This window comes from Vipera ursinii (assembly GCF_947247035.1).
Source record: "Vipera ursinii genome assembly, chromosome: 1".
Lineage (NCBI taxonomy): Eukaryota > Metazoa > Chordata > Lepidosauria > Squamata > Viperidae > Vipera > Vipera ursinii.
In genome coordinates, this window is record NC_139512.1 from 160,408,893 (window position 1) to 160,423,446 (window position 14,554).

At 40.2% G+C, this 14,554-nt stretch overlaps 1 protein-coding gene across 1 annotated transcript in view; it reads left to right on the plus strand.

Annotated features, from left to right (window-relative positions):
• Positions 1–14,554, plus strand: part of MTX2 (metaxin 2) — a 46,730-nt gene that overhangs the window by 10,289 nt on the left and 21,887 nt on the right. The window contains exons 2-3 of the mRNA XM_083357534.1: positions 8,780–8,827; positions 9,816–9,862. Of these exons, the coding sequence (XP_083213660.1) occupies positions 8,780–8,827; positions 9,816–9,862 (95 nt within the window). The remainder of the gene's footprint in view (positions 1–8,779; positions 8,828–9,815; positions 9,863–14,554) is intronic.

Below are 14,554 nucleotides of genomic sequence, written 5' to 3' on the forward strand. Positions count from 1 at the left end.
TATTACACAGCACGAACCCATTGATGTTTTAAATAATTTTCAATAGGCATATTTATAGGGTTTTTGGCAGATGCCTTGAATTGTACCGTGATAAGATTCATTACAGTGTCAAACCACATTTCATACAACTGCCGTAGTTATCCATAAAAGTAAATGGGGTTTGGCTGCACATCCTTTGAATTGAGTTGGAGCCTTCCTCAATAGAAGGCAGGGAAATGTAAGAAAGGTAGGACCACTTATTTACATTTCTAACAGTATGCTTACAGCATGCTAAATACTGTTACTATATTAATACTTGCTACTACATTTGGGAAATATACCATGTCACAATTTCCATGGCAGTTGTAGTGTGATTTGTAGGTTGAGGAAGGAGCTATGTACAGAATAAAGACTGCCTATCTATGTCTTAGCTTGTTTGAACTTTTAGATGTGCAATTTATTATCTATATCAACAGAGGGGGGAGGAAATGATTAATTAACCCCCAAAGCATATTTACTTGATTTATGCAGATCTCAGCCTATATGTTGATTTGCTTTTAAAATCAGACAACATTTTCTTAGTTGAGAAAATTGTTGTTGTTGTTGTTAGTTGCGAAGTCGTGTCTGACCCACCGCGACCCCATGGGACAACATGCCTCCAGGCCTTCCTGTCCTCTACCATCTTCTGGAGTCCATTTAGTCTCACGCCTACTGCTTCAGTGACTCCATCCAGCCACCTCATTCTCTGTCGTCCCCTTCTTCTCTTGCCCTCAACCTTTTCCCAGCATTAGGCTCTTCTCCAGTGAGTCCTTCCTTCTCATTAGGTGGCCAAAGTATTTGACATAAGCTTAAGATTGAAAATCAGGCTTGTCAGATGTTATATATTCTCTATCCTGCTTTGTGGAGTAGAGATTATTATTATTATTATTATTATTTATTAAATTTTTATACCGCCCTTCTCCCGAAGGACTCAGGGCGGTGAACAGGGCATATCTTACAACTACAAAAATACAAAAATTAAAAAAGAATTAAATTATTGCCCACAATAAAAACAATAAAAATATATATAAATATTAAAACCCTAAGTGATTCCCCATCAGGCCAGGCCAGCTTGTTCAAATAAATGGGTCTTTAACCCGCGACGGAAGGAGCGGAGATCCGGTGCCATCCGGAGCTCAACCGGCAGCTGGTTCCACAAAGCCGGAGCGCCCACAGAGATAGTTGGTCTCTGACAGAAGGCCACCTGAAGAGATTAGAAGCATTTGAAATGTGGATTTACTGGTGGCTGTTATGTATAAGCTGGGCTGACAAGATCAGAAATGCGGAGATGATAAGCCACCTGGGAAAGTCAAGGGAAATCATCACAACAATTAAAAAACAAAGAATATTTTGGACATGTGATGCGACACCTAGAAAAATACGACATACCTCATTTAATCCTCCAGGGAAGATTGGAAGGCAAATGAGGTCCAAGCAGAAGAAGAACATCATGGCTTCAAAATCTAAAGGATTGGTTTGGACAAAATTCAGCAGCACTTTTTTATGCGGCTGCTGATAAAAATAGGATGCCAACATGATCTCGAAGAAGAAGAAGGAAGAAGAAGAAGAAGAAGAAGAAGAAGAAGAAGAAGAAGAAGAAGAAGAAGAAGAAGAAGAAGAAGAAACAAATATTTGGATATTTGAAGACAGTTTAGGCTAGATTCATATAACTTCCATCTTTCATGACATCAAGTTGCATATATTTTTAACAAATCAAGTCGCACTATTTATTATGCTATCTGGCGGCTGTATTCCTATCTGTCTTTTGTGTGGTTTGATGTAAGATATTTCATTGGGTTAGGATGACAAGCTAAAGTTCTTTAATGGGCAGTAGCCAAGTGAGCCAACCGCATATTTTATTAGGTTAGCTATAGGTAAATGATCTGGACTGTGAAGCCATACAAGGACACTCCTCTTAATGTTTTGGGAAGATGACTAATACTTATCTCTCACCGTATTTTAGCTGCAGGAAAGAGAATGTTTTGCAGAGAATCGACATTAGGAAGAGAGCTAAATGGAAAGTATATTAAGATACTTTTGTATATTCTTAGATGGGGCACTTCTATTTATTAAATAAGCTTAGAAGTATAAAATAGTGTGATTCTTTCCAGTGATTTCTCCTGCGGGATTCAAACCCAAGGCAGATTTTGTTTTAACTTATGGGGCCATATGCTTGATTTTATCCCTGCCCTCTTTTAGTGTGCCTTAAGTACTATGGACAAACCTCACTTACAGATCAAAAGCATCTAGGAACCAAATAAAAAATTTGGCTTGATTTCATTATTGAACAAATTATACTTTTGTTGTGTGATCTGGGCTTGGAAGCTAAGCCAAATTGGGCTTGATAAAGGCCTGTGGAAAAAAATTACCAGAAATTCCATGGCTATGTACTAATCTAGTCAACAAAAACATTCTTGAAGAATGTAAGAAAACTGTTCGGATGTGTCCATGAAGTCACCAGGAACTGAGCTTGACTTGAAGGAGACTTAAAACATTAATCAACTTGATGGATTGGAAATATGACAAAGCTAAAGCAGCATGTAATATTAGTGCCTATTATTCTACAAATTATATCTTCACCTATTGTTCGCAAGGCAAAAGGCATGCTGTACATTAAAAATGTGTTGATTTTTCCTGCTCTCTTGTTGAGAAACCTGATCCTTCTTACCGGTAGTTCCCTCATTTTTTTTGTTTTACTAATTTGGAGTTACTGGTTTAGATCAGAAATATATCGATAATTCTTTTTCTGTGCTACTGAATTTCATGTGTGTATGACTTGTTTACATTTATATTTACATAGCAACATTCATCCCCAAAACTCAGGAGAAACAACAAAGTAGTCTTTCTGGCTAGAACAATACAAAATTAATGCAGATCATTGAGATTTATTTTGGTGAATCTTCATTTTCAGACATCCAAAACTGTTCATAAAAAAACTTCTAAAATCTCAACTTTTATCTTAGGAATATAGGAAACTATATTATATTGCCTCAGATCATTGCTCATTTAGTGCTGTATTGTCTGTACCCATCTTTCCTAACCTAGGTTTTCTTTAGGAGCATGGACCAATCCTATGCTGGTCCATAGGGACTAGCAATAACATTTCAAGTTTCTAGACTTGCATGTTGATCAGATGGTCGGCAGTTTGGCGGGTTGAATCCCGAGTGCCGCGTAACAGAGTGAGCGCCTGTTACTTGTCCCAGCTTCTGCCAACCTAGCAGTTCGAAAGCATGTAAAAATGCAAGTAGAAAAATAGTGTTGTGACTCAGGGCCAGCCTGTGGGTCCGACAGCCGGGTCCGATGTATCGGAGGACTCAGATGTGGGGGAGGAGGGAAACGAACCGGCTGATGATGATTTGGAGACTTTGCAGAGTCCTCAGCCGGGAACCTCTTCTCAGCTGTGTGAGCCCGAGAGTGCGGAGGATGATGACCCACAGCTGGCCCTGTTCAAGGACGCCCGACGCAGGAGGCAGACGAGCAGGGACAAACAAAGAAAGGCTATGGGACTCCTCGGGAGGAGGCACAGGGAGACCACGCCCTGAGCTCTCTATAAAAGAAGTGTTTGGGGAGGGGCTGGTTGCTGAAAGCAACTTTTCCGTTTGAGAAGTCAAGCTCTTGTATTCTTGTAACAGTGTAATTAAAACTTGGCAGAAGCCTTTTGGTCTTGGACGCTTTCCAGACTCTTCTTTTGATTAGGGGTGCGAGAAGAGGGCTGGTTCAGAACAAATAGGGACCACTCCGGTGGGAAGGTAACAGCGTTCCGTGCACCTTTGGCATCTAGTCATGCCGGCCACATGACCACGGAGACGTCCTCGGACAAGTGCTGGCTCTTCGGCTTTGAAACGAAGATGAGCACCAGCCCCTAGAGTTGGAAACGACTAGCATGCATGTGCGGGGGAACCTTTACCTTTAATGTTAGTTCACTTTATATTAAACAGCATATCATAGTAACTAACATGCCTCACATTTGCCTTGCTTTGATTCTTCTGTATATTTTTTATTGATCACCTTGTATATCAGAATACAGAATAACAGAGTTGGAAGGGACCTTAGAGGTCTTCTAGTCCAACCTCCTGCTCAGGCAGGAAGGCCTATACTATTTCAGACAAAACTTCCAATATTGGAGCATTCACAACTTCCAAAAGCCACTGGTTAATTGTTCTAACTGTCAGGAAATTCCTCCTTAGTTCTAGGTTGCTTCGCTCCTTGATTAGTTTCCATCCATTGCTTCTTTTCCATTCCAGCCTTCTGGTGCTTTGGAGAATAGCCTGACTCCCTCTTCTTTGTGGCAGCCCCTTAGATATTGGAACACTGCTGTCTGGTTTCCACCTTTTTCTGCACCAGGCATCCTGGAAGACAATTTTTCCACAGACCAGGGGGATTAGTTTTGGTTTCATTCTCTTGCTCGCCCGCCACTCACCTCCAGCTGTGTGGCCGGTTCCAGGAGTTGGGGACCTTTGGTCTACGTTGCATGAACAGATTAATGTTAATATTATAATGAAAAAAGTATTCCATTATGACAGTTGGATATATTTAGCTTTTCTTTGTACTTTAGACTTTCTAGACAAAACGTTAGTGCAGAGAGATCACACCTACAACAGAAGTACGTATTTTGAAGGCCATGGTTTTCCACTCAGAACATGTGCTAATGAAAGCTGGCCCAGCAGAATTTAATTGTGGTCCTGGAGAAAATTCTTGAGAATACTTTGAATTGCAAGAAAAATAATCCAGTACTGTGTGAAGTAAATATAGTCTGTTTGCAGGAAACACCAATAACAAAGCTGAAATTTAAATGTTTTGGACACACAATACAGAGGCAAGAGTCACTGGAAAAGACTGATGTTTGAAAGGATCAAATGCAATCAACAAGCAGACAGACGGTTAGGTGCTATCACTGATGATCCAAGTTTGAGCTAATGAAAATTCGAAACAACAACAACAACAATAAAAATTTGGAAGGGACCTTGGAGGTCATCTAGTCCAACCCCCTGCTCGAGCAGGAAACCCTATACAATTTCAGACAATTGGCTGTCCAGTCTCTTCTTAAAAACTTCCAGTGTTGGAGCATTCACCACTTCTGGAGGCAGGTTGTTCCACTGGTTAATTGTTCTAACTGTCAGGAAGTTTCTCCTTAGTTCTAGGTTGCTTCTCTCCTTGACTAGTTTCCATCCGTTGCTTCTTGTCCTGCTTTCAGGTGCTTTGGAGAATAGCTTGGCTCCCTCTTCTTTGTGGCAGCCCCTGAGATATTGGAACACTGCTATCATGTCACCTCTCACCCTTCTCTTCATTAAGAGCCTTAGTGGAGCAGTGGGCTAATGCCTCCTTAAGTAACACCAGCTGCCTGCAATTAGTGCAGGTTCGCATCCCACCAGGCTTAAGGTTGACTCAGCCTTCCATCCTTCCGAGGTAGGTAAAATGAGGACCCAGATTGTTGGGGGCAATTAAGCTGACTTTGTAATAATGCTGCTTGGGGTGTGTGTGAAAGCCCTAATAAGCAGGCATATACATAGAATGAAGGCTACTGCTAAGCTTGTAAGCTGCCCTGAGTCTTCGGAGAAGGGCGGGATATAAATGGAATTAAAATAAATAAAAATAAATAAATTAAACTAGACATATCCAATTCCAGCAGCTGTTCCTTATATGTTTTAGTCTCCAGTCCCCTAACAGACATTTATTACACATATTCATATGACTGTCCATCTTAATTAAATAACACTGAACAATGAACAAGCATAAAAACATACATATAAAAATAGTTGAAAAAAGCAATAAAAGATGCCAAGTAAAAACATTTTAAAAATAAACACAATCGGCACAAGGTGAAAAATCAAACTGGGCTCCAGTGATATCCTGATAGTGAAGTCTGGCATCCATATGACATGACACTGAATAGGTCACAAAGAACTGGAAATGACTGAACAACCACAGCAACATATTATTTATGTACCTTACAGTCCCGTCTAGCTCCTGTGCAAAAATAATTGTAGTTCACTGGAAAAGTGGCATACAATTACAAAGCTGTCAAGCATTTTTGTTACTGAAGTTCCAAGGTCATGCAGAGAATCAGCATACTTAATTTTTACTGATGGAATTGTTGGAAAAAGCACCAGCTGTTGTAAATAGGTTTAGCCAATCATTTACATTTTATCAGTTACAATAATTTTATATCTCTCCTGTCTGTAACTAGTGTAAACTGAACAGTACTTTGATTTATCTTTATACACAGATTCTTTCTGTCAGGAAGTCAGTTAATATGGTCATGATAGACTGAAAGAACACTATGCCTGGCAGGGTTGGCATATTACGTTCAACCCTGTATATTCATACTTTGAATAATAAATCAGAGACAATATTATCATCGGGGGAAATCCTGGTCCCCACGCTTCCTCTTTAAATTTGCAGATAGCAACATTCTCTATCTTGATATTGTCTAGATGCTTGGGATTGGATTGCTGGAGATGATGGAAACTGTCAAAAGTTCTGCAAATCTGGAAAGGCCCAGCATAAGAAGGCTGATAAATAGTAAAAACAATGTTGTTTGCAATGATTTTTAAAGAGGACTCTGGTGTTTTCATCAAAAGTATCTTCATCATTGTCCCTTTGCAGAAACTTTCAAATCCAAACTTTATTTTGGTTATAGACCATATAATCCCAACAAGCCTTCTTTTGTGGTGGAATGTAAGTTGATAAATGAATAAAACCTTTACAACTTATTTGCTTACAAAAGCATCCTAGCTTGCTGAATTTCTCTTTGTCTGTATAAATTGCAGAGCAGATCTTACGCTTTCACCTCCACATTTCTTTAGATAGTCTTTAAGTATTACTTTTTCACGCCGCTTTTTCTATCGCACACCATAGACTATTCTGCAGAGAGGCAAATTACACATTACAGATGTCACAAGTGTGCAGCATAGAAAAGCTTTATCATGGTAAAATGCTCCTTACAGTTAGGGAAATTTTAGAGCAGGAGTGTGGCAGCTAAGATATATGGCAGTTTTTGAGATTTTTAACAAGCAGGCTTGTTGACTGGCTCTCGATTGCTATATTAGGTTTTTCATTCCATCTATCTCCTTATTGGGTTTTTTTTTGGCAAAGAAAAATATCCCTTTTTGAAAAGGGATACTGTTGCTTTAACGCTTGTTGGGAATTTGTTACCCTTAGCATAAGTATGAAAATTAGAATATTATTATTTCACACTTTTTCATTGCATATTTTTGAGTCACTGTTTCAAAACGATATTCACATTAATATAAACATATATTTTTATTTACTGTAATATGTAATAGCTTGCTTTTTTTTAAAATTAACTTAGTTGTGCCAGTCCTTGTGTCAATGACTCCATATGTATTCAACTACAACTACATTCTTAGTTTATAATGGTTGAATTGTAATCAAACATTGAGGGCACTAGGTTGGATTGGGGAAAGATTATGCAATCTAAAAACTGATACATACATTATTTATTCTTGCAGTTTCTAACATTCAACAGCCTCTCTGTTTTTCTTTTTCCCATTGTTTGACTAGCCTCTTGTTCTGTTTGTTAATTTTAGAAAGTATTTATGCTTTATTACCCTGATTTAACTTCCTTTATATCTTTATGCTCATTCTCCAGCTCATTCTGGAGCTGTACAGTTTTTTGATTCAAATCTCTTGGTTAGCATAAAGATTGCATCTATTGTCTCATACCTCCATCCATTTTCTTTGGCAGCCCCTTATCTTTGAAGCTCTTTGCCTTCAGTTATTTGTATAATTCAGTCTATTCTATCCTAAAAAAAATACCACATCTTTATTTACCAATTCAGATTTAAACTAAGAGCCAAACTTTGCATTAAAGCTGCTTTTTTTTTGCAAAACGAAATTGCACATGCCTGTAATAATTATAAGTGCAGCCATTTGATGAGAGATTTTAACCTTTTCCATTGTGTTAGTGTCCTGAGGAAAGTCTTTCTTCTGAAGCCGTTATGTACTGTGGGAAGGAAATCATCCATTGATAGCAAGTTTTGTGGTATTTGCCATTGGAAAAAATTGTCTAAATGTAAAGATTCTTTGAATTCATCCTGGAAATGTGAGCAAGAGGGAACTTTTTATTATGCTTGGCAGAAATGTAAAAACTAAAAAAATGGATTCAAATATGTGCATTAATTCTGATTATTTTAAAGATTTAATATGCAAGTGAAGGTTTTTCTTTTGGGACTGATTGACAAAAAGTTGGAAAAAAAACTCATAGAACTTTGTTTTTATATATCATACAGCAGCGAGACTTTTATATGAACAACAATGGAAAGATTTGGAAGAGTGGATGTTGAATGTGATGGAGCTTGCTGAGATGGCAAAATTAACAGTTTTGGTTAGAGAAAACACACTGATTAATATTAGATTGAAAACCCTCTTGACTTTTAAAAGAGAAATTAAATTGTAATACATCAGTTTGATGATTAGAAAAATAAATGTTAGAAACAATGAGAATTATGTTGTAATACAGTAAGAGGTCAAATTAAATTTATGTTAATGATTGCAAAAGAAAATCAGAAACCATTTATTTATTTATTTTTCTCTCTGTACTTTTGGCTTTGTTTTTTATTTTTCTTCTTTTTCTAATCCTAAATGTTACTTTCGGTTTTTTATTTTTCTTTAAAAAATAATAGATTAGAGTAAAGCTATTAAGTAGAAGAACCCATCAATCCAAATTGAGAGAAAATCTGAGGTAAAAAAAGAACAAATGCTTCCCTAATAAACTGTGTTTTTTTCACCCTTCTTATAGCTGCCGAACCTTGGCCTCAGAATGCTGTGCTCTATCAGCCATTGAAAGGTGTGTATTTTAGTTTCTCAATTAGCTGAATTTTCTTCATTAAATATGCGTCCCTATAATTAAGTGAACCCTGATGGGGGTGAAGGGCAGGAGAGGCCTTGTTGAAAAGGGAATCCTTTATGATGCTTATCCGGTCAGAGGATTGTACTAAACTTGTATTTACCAATATAAACCTGCTATTCATGGCCTATAAGGTCCTTGGTTTATTATTGACTCATTATATTGGCTGCTGTAGGCAGTGTAAAATGATGTGGTTTGCAGGCCCAGTTGGCAGATTTACTGCACCAATAGCTGAGGCAGCAGATTTTTGAAGTCTTGTGGTAAAGTGGGCTCTCGATAAAAAGGAACTGTTAAAATGTATAGGCTAGGATGGTTCAGTCTCCCTTTAGCAGCTCTTCATATATCATCAGATCACATTATGGCCCCCATTTGGGGCTCAGCAGCCTGCTACAGTTGTCAGAAGACTGCAAAGTAATGAAGACTAATAGGTAGCAGCCCTAGTCTTCTAAGCATGGAATTTTTATTGCTGTGTACTTGTCATCTTTCTTTTGTGTGACAGACCTAGACACAGTCTGCAATATTAACTGCAAGCTGGGTTTTTTATAGGTTTATGAATGCTTTTACTTTTTAGCAAGAAGAATTATGAAGTTGTGGGTTTTATTTCTATTAGGAAATGAGTGTTTTTTATTATTATTTTTTGCTTGCAACAAAGAAAACAAAAAAACCTTAGGACATATCTTTTGTTAGGATTCCTTAACTGTTGGGGCAATAGGACAAATTATAGGACACATCAGGAGAAATGTTTATGGGACTTCTGGCCGCAGGTTTTGTAAAGTGGCATTAATGTAATGGGGCGTGTGATTTGTGTTAAAATAGTTTGTCTCTCTGTGTTTGTACACCATTTATTTTTGCACTCATAATGATGTGCAATTATCGGTAGAGGAAAGAACCATTATTTTAAATAATTATACTGCATTTTATTTTATAGAGGAACAGATTTTGCTTTCTGATAATGCTGCCTGTCTTGCTGTTCAGGTAACTATAATTATTTTCTTATTTTGTGGTTGCTAATATTTCGTGGAAGAACTCCCCCCCTCCTCCAACATCTTTATTAACCCAATAAAGTAGAAAAATACTAGAGTGTTTGTAAAACTGCTAAATGAGCAAAAGATATTCTTGTCCTCCAGACAGATGCTGATCAAGATAGCCATATCCTGTTTTTGTGACTGCACGTACTCCTCTGCAACGGTCATCTGTAAACTGTCTTCCTGATAAGAATGTATAGAAAATAACCATATAAGGAACAATGTCTAACCAGGAAATAGAGGGGTATAAATACGTCTGTTGATACACCCTTCAGGGTTCAGACCCTTTGCTTTGTTTAGCTCTCTGAACCTGCGCAATAAACCTTTCCTTTTCTGAAGAGCTGGCGTGAGTCTCTTCTTTCTACAACAGTTTCATGGCGACCACGAAGGGACTTCACAGCGAGTCGATGTTTCGCTGAGGGTGGCCCGACCCCTCGGACCCGACGAGAGGCCACTCCTGAAACATTCTCTAGGCACCACGGGGGATAGTTCCTCCGGGAGACGGTAGTGACACCTCTGCGGGGTCGACGGTGCTGACGGCTAGTCCAAGATCCCTTGAGGGAAGGAAAGGAGGTCTGAACTGAATCCTGGCCAGGACAAGTGTGCAGACGCCTCAGGCGAGTATGTGTTAAAGTGTAACGTACCTATCTCACTTGAAGATAGAAAAGGGGGTCTGATCACCCTCCTGGACTCGGGACGTTGATCCTAAAGAGGTCCGTGTTAGGCTGTGTGGGAGGTTAAGCCATTGCAGTTCCTATCGGTGACCGTTGGAACGTCAGGCAACGAAGGTCAGTGGCAGTGTTCTTAGAATGGGGGGGCGAAGTAGCATTCCCAGCACGTAGCTGGAATGCATGTTAAAAGGCTTTGATGACTATTTCAGTCCTACCCAGTATAGGGTCCCCTATCTTAAGGTGACAAAGGAGAGGTTGAGGTTTCTATGCGAAGAGCAGTGGCCGCATATGGGCATTGGGTGGCCACCAGAGGGGACGTTTAACAACCAGCTCATTGATGATCTCCTATCAATGATAGCAGCAAATGAGGAAAAGTACCCTAATCAATTTCAGTACATAGACCAGTGGGGGGATGCTGTCGCGGAGAGGGCGGATGATTTGTTGCAGTGTCAGGCTGAAGTGGTTCGCCTCTGTGTTGCCAGACCTAAGGGAAAGAAGATAAGGGTCGTGTCAAAAAGGTTTAAGGATGTGAAAATATCCGAAACCAAGTTGTCTGATACTAAGAAAGAGGTGTTGGTCGAAGAGGAGGAAGTAGTACTTAGACCCTCTCCCTATGTACCGCGTCTGCCCCCGGTGCCTCAACCGTTAGAAGCAGCAGCTGCAGCGCCAGGAGAAGAGCAGCCTGTGGTAAGGAAAAAGCAGAGAAGAAAGGTGCCGATGGCCCCCAAGGATGAGGAGGATTATTCTGTAGCTGAGAGTGGTGAACTGAGTGAGGGTGAGGACGATGGAGAGGAGGAAGGATTAGCTGCTGGGGTAGATGTATTGGTAGGAGTAATGACAAGGTCAGCCACAGCTAAGGTGGCGGCTGCTAAGCGTGAGTTTTTAGCCCCCTTGAGGGAGACTGATCAACAAGTAGTGGATCAAAATGGTCAGGTGGAATTTCGACCCATGTTCACCACTACGGATCTTTTGAATTGGAAGCAGCATTATGGCCCCATGACCACAAAACCAATGGAGATGGCTGATCTGTTTCAGACCATTATGCAGACTCATAACCCCACATAGCAGGATGTACAGCAGTTGTTGAACATTCTATTGACTCCTGAGGAAAAGGAGAAATGGAGAGCGGCGGTTAGAAAGTGTGTCAAAGACAGATATCCTAATGCGCAGGATATACAGGCAGAGTTACTGGCTAGGGCACCGGAGCAGGATCCGGGCTGGAATGTGAGGGATGCAGCACAGATGACATTGTTGCGGGAATATCATAATTTAACGGTAGAGGCACTTCGTAAGGCAAGAAAACCCCCTGTGAACATGTCTAAGCCGTTTTTGGTAACTCAGAGAGCAGATGAAAGCCCGGAAGGTTTCTTGCAAAGATTCATCAAGGCATATGAGTTATATACGCAGGTAGACCCGAGACATGCAGACAACGTATGAATGCTGAATGAAAGATTCATAGCAGAGAGTAATGATGATATCAGGAAGAAGTTACAAGACTGGAAGGAGCCCTGGGAAAGAATACTAGTGAATTGCTCAAAGTAGCAAGGAAAGTGTATGTGAATAGGGACAAGGTAGAGAAGAAAGAGAAAGAAGCTCGGATGCAAAGGAAAACGGAGTTGTTAGCAGTGGCATTGCAAGGAAAGGCACTGCTTGGACCGAATCAGTGTGCTAATTGTGGGGAGGAAGGACATTGGCAAAGAGAATATCTGAAACGAGGGATGAGAGGACAAGGTTGGAAGGGAAGGCCAGGTTTTGGACGAGCAAGGTCTGTAGGCATGGCGCCTCCCAGGTTTCCTTTCAGAGGAAGAGGGGCCAGAGGAAACCAAGGGGATAGATGTGGAAGAGAAAGCGATCGTGAAATAGAAGGGATTGGACTGGCAGGGACGAGTTAGACGGATTGACGGGGACCAGGCTTAGAGAGGGCCCCCCCTGAGCCTTTGGTAACCATGAGTATAGGGGGTCAGCGGATAACATTTTTGGTTGACACAGGAGCGGGAAGGTCGGTTGTAAATAGCCCAGTTGCGGCACCCGGACCACACCATATACAGGTTCAAGGGGTGTCGGGACAGATAGTGGGGAGACAGGTCCTAAAACCAGTAACATATCTTTTTAATGGGTCTCAAATCCAGCACAAGTTCCTATATATTCCCGAATGCCCAATACCCTTGTTAGGCAGGGGTCTGCTCAGCAAACTGGGAGCCACAATTTCTTTCGATGTGGGCCAGCAAAGAATCACAGTAAAGCATCAGCCCGAAGCAATGTGGAGACTTTTGGTAGCCAGAACAGTCATGGATGGAAATCATGAAGAGAAATGGAGGGAATTCCAAGTACCAGGTATACGGGCGGAGGATAACCCTCCTGGATTTGCAGCTCATCACCCTCCAGTGATTGTGGAGGTGAAACCCTTGGCGACGCCAGTTCATATACGCCAGCGCTCGTGCTCTAACGAAGCCATAGCGGCGATATATGAAAGCATCCAACGATATTTAAAAGCAGGAATTTTGGTACCCATTCAGTCATCATGGAACACACCAATATTGCCTATCAAGACGGCAGATGGGTCTTACCGCCCTGTGCAAGATTTGCGTGTTATTAATTCAATGACGGTGACTATTCACCCGGTTGTGCCAAACCCACATACGCTCCTTAGTCTGATTCCACCAACTGCTAAATGGTTTTCTGTGATTGATCTAAAGGATGCGTTTTTCACAATCCCAATTCATAAAGTCAGTCAGCCGCTGTTTGCTTTTGAGTGGGAGAGCCCAGGAACAGGTCAGAAAAAGCAGTACACGTGGACCCGGCTTCCCCAGGGGTTCAAGAATTCACCTACTTTGTTTGGTACCGCCCTGGGTAAGGATTCGCAGTATTACGTGCCACAACATCCTGGGGATACTTTGGTGATGTGTATTAAATTGTGCACCTTCTTGTTGCTCTGAGTTCCTGTCATTCCTGTTTGATAGACACCAGTATTTCTGTTCCAAATTGGCTCTGGTATGTTATTTTCTAGTAAGGTAGTAGAAATATAAAAATATTTTTTCCAAGATTATTTCTACCCCCTAGTCTTGTCAATTTCTTTCAAATTTTAATAATGCACAATAATATATATTGGTTTTAGAGCAGATACAAGATGCAAGATAGTCCAGTGCAATATTATGCCCTGATGTATTGCTGGTTATAGCTTCCATCCATTAGAATGTGAGAAGAGTAGGCCGGGCACCCTTTAAAAAAGATTCAGAAGAAGTGTTTTCGACTTCATGCGAGGGCAGCTCCTCTCTCCTGTTCATCAAAGGATAAACAACTTTCTATCTAAGCCTGAGAAAGGATATTTTTAGTTTAGAAGGTGCATTAAAGGATGTGTTGCTTTAATTATTTGATTCAGTTGATTTATCAAACCTTGGTATCCTCCTTTAGATTTACACTGTACCTTGGGGAAAAAAGTCACGCATACATCATAAATATGCTCATGCAAGGCATGAGATGCTTTTTTTTTGGAATAATTTTAGAGTGATTTTTACCTCTAAAGCAGAGTTGGACTGATCCAAATTTGCTTCCATAACTGTCTATGTCAAGTGTAATCAGATGCCGAACCAGGCCTTCCTGCTGGCTTTGTTAATGATTATTTATTTATTTATTTATTTATTTTATTTAGATTTATATACCGCCCTTTCCCGAAGGACTCAGGGCGGTTTACAGGGCATTTAAAAAACAGTCAATACAAACGTTAAAATAAATTAAAAGAGATTAAATAGAACCCTGAAAAGAAATTAAAACCCAGTTAAAACCCAGATTAGAAGATCTGTCTTATCTTGACACTGATACAGAATCATCTAGTCCAGGGGTCTGTAACCTTGATAACTTTAAGACTTGTGGTCTTCGGCTCCCTGGGAGCTGAAGTCCACAAGTCTTAAAGTTGTCAAGGTTGCAGACCCCTGATCTAGTCTAATAGTTGTCATTAGCTTTATTTTCTATGA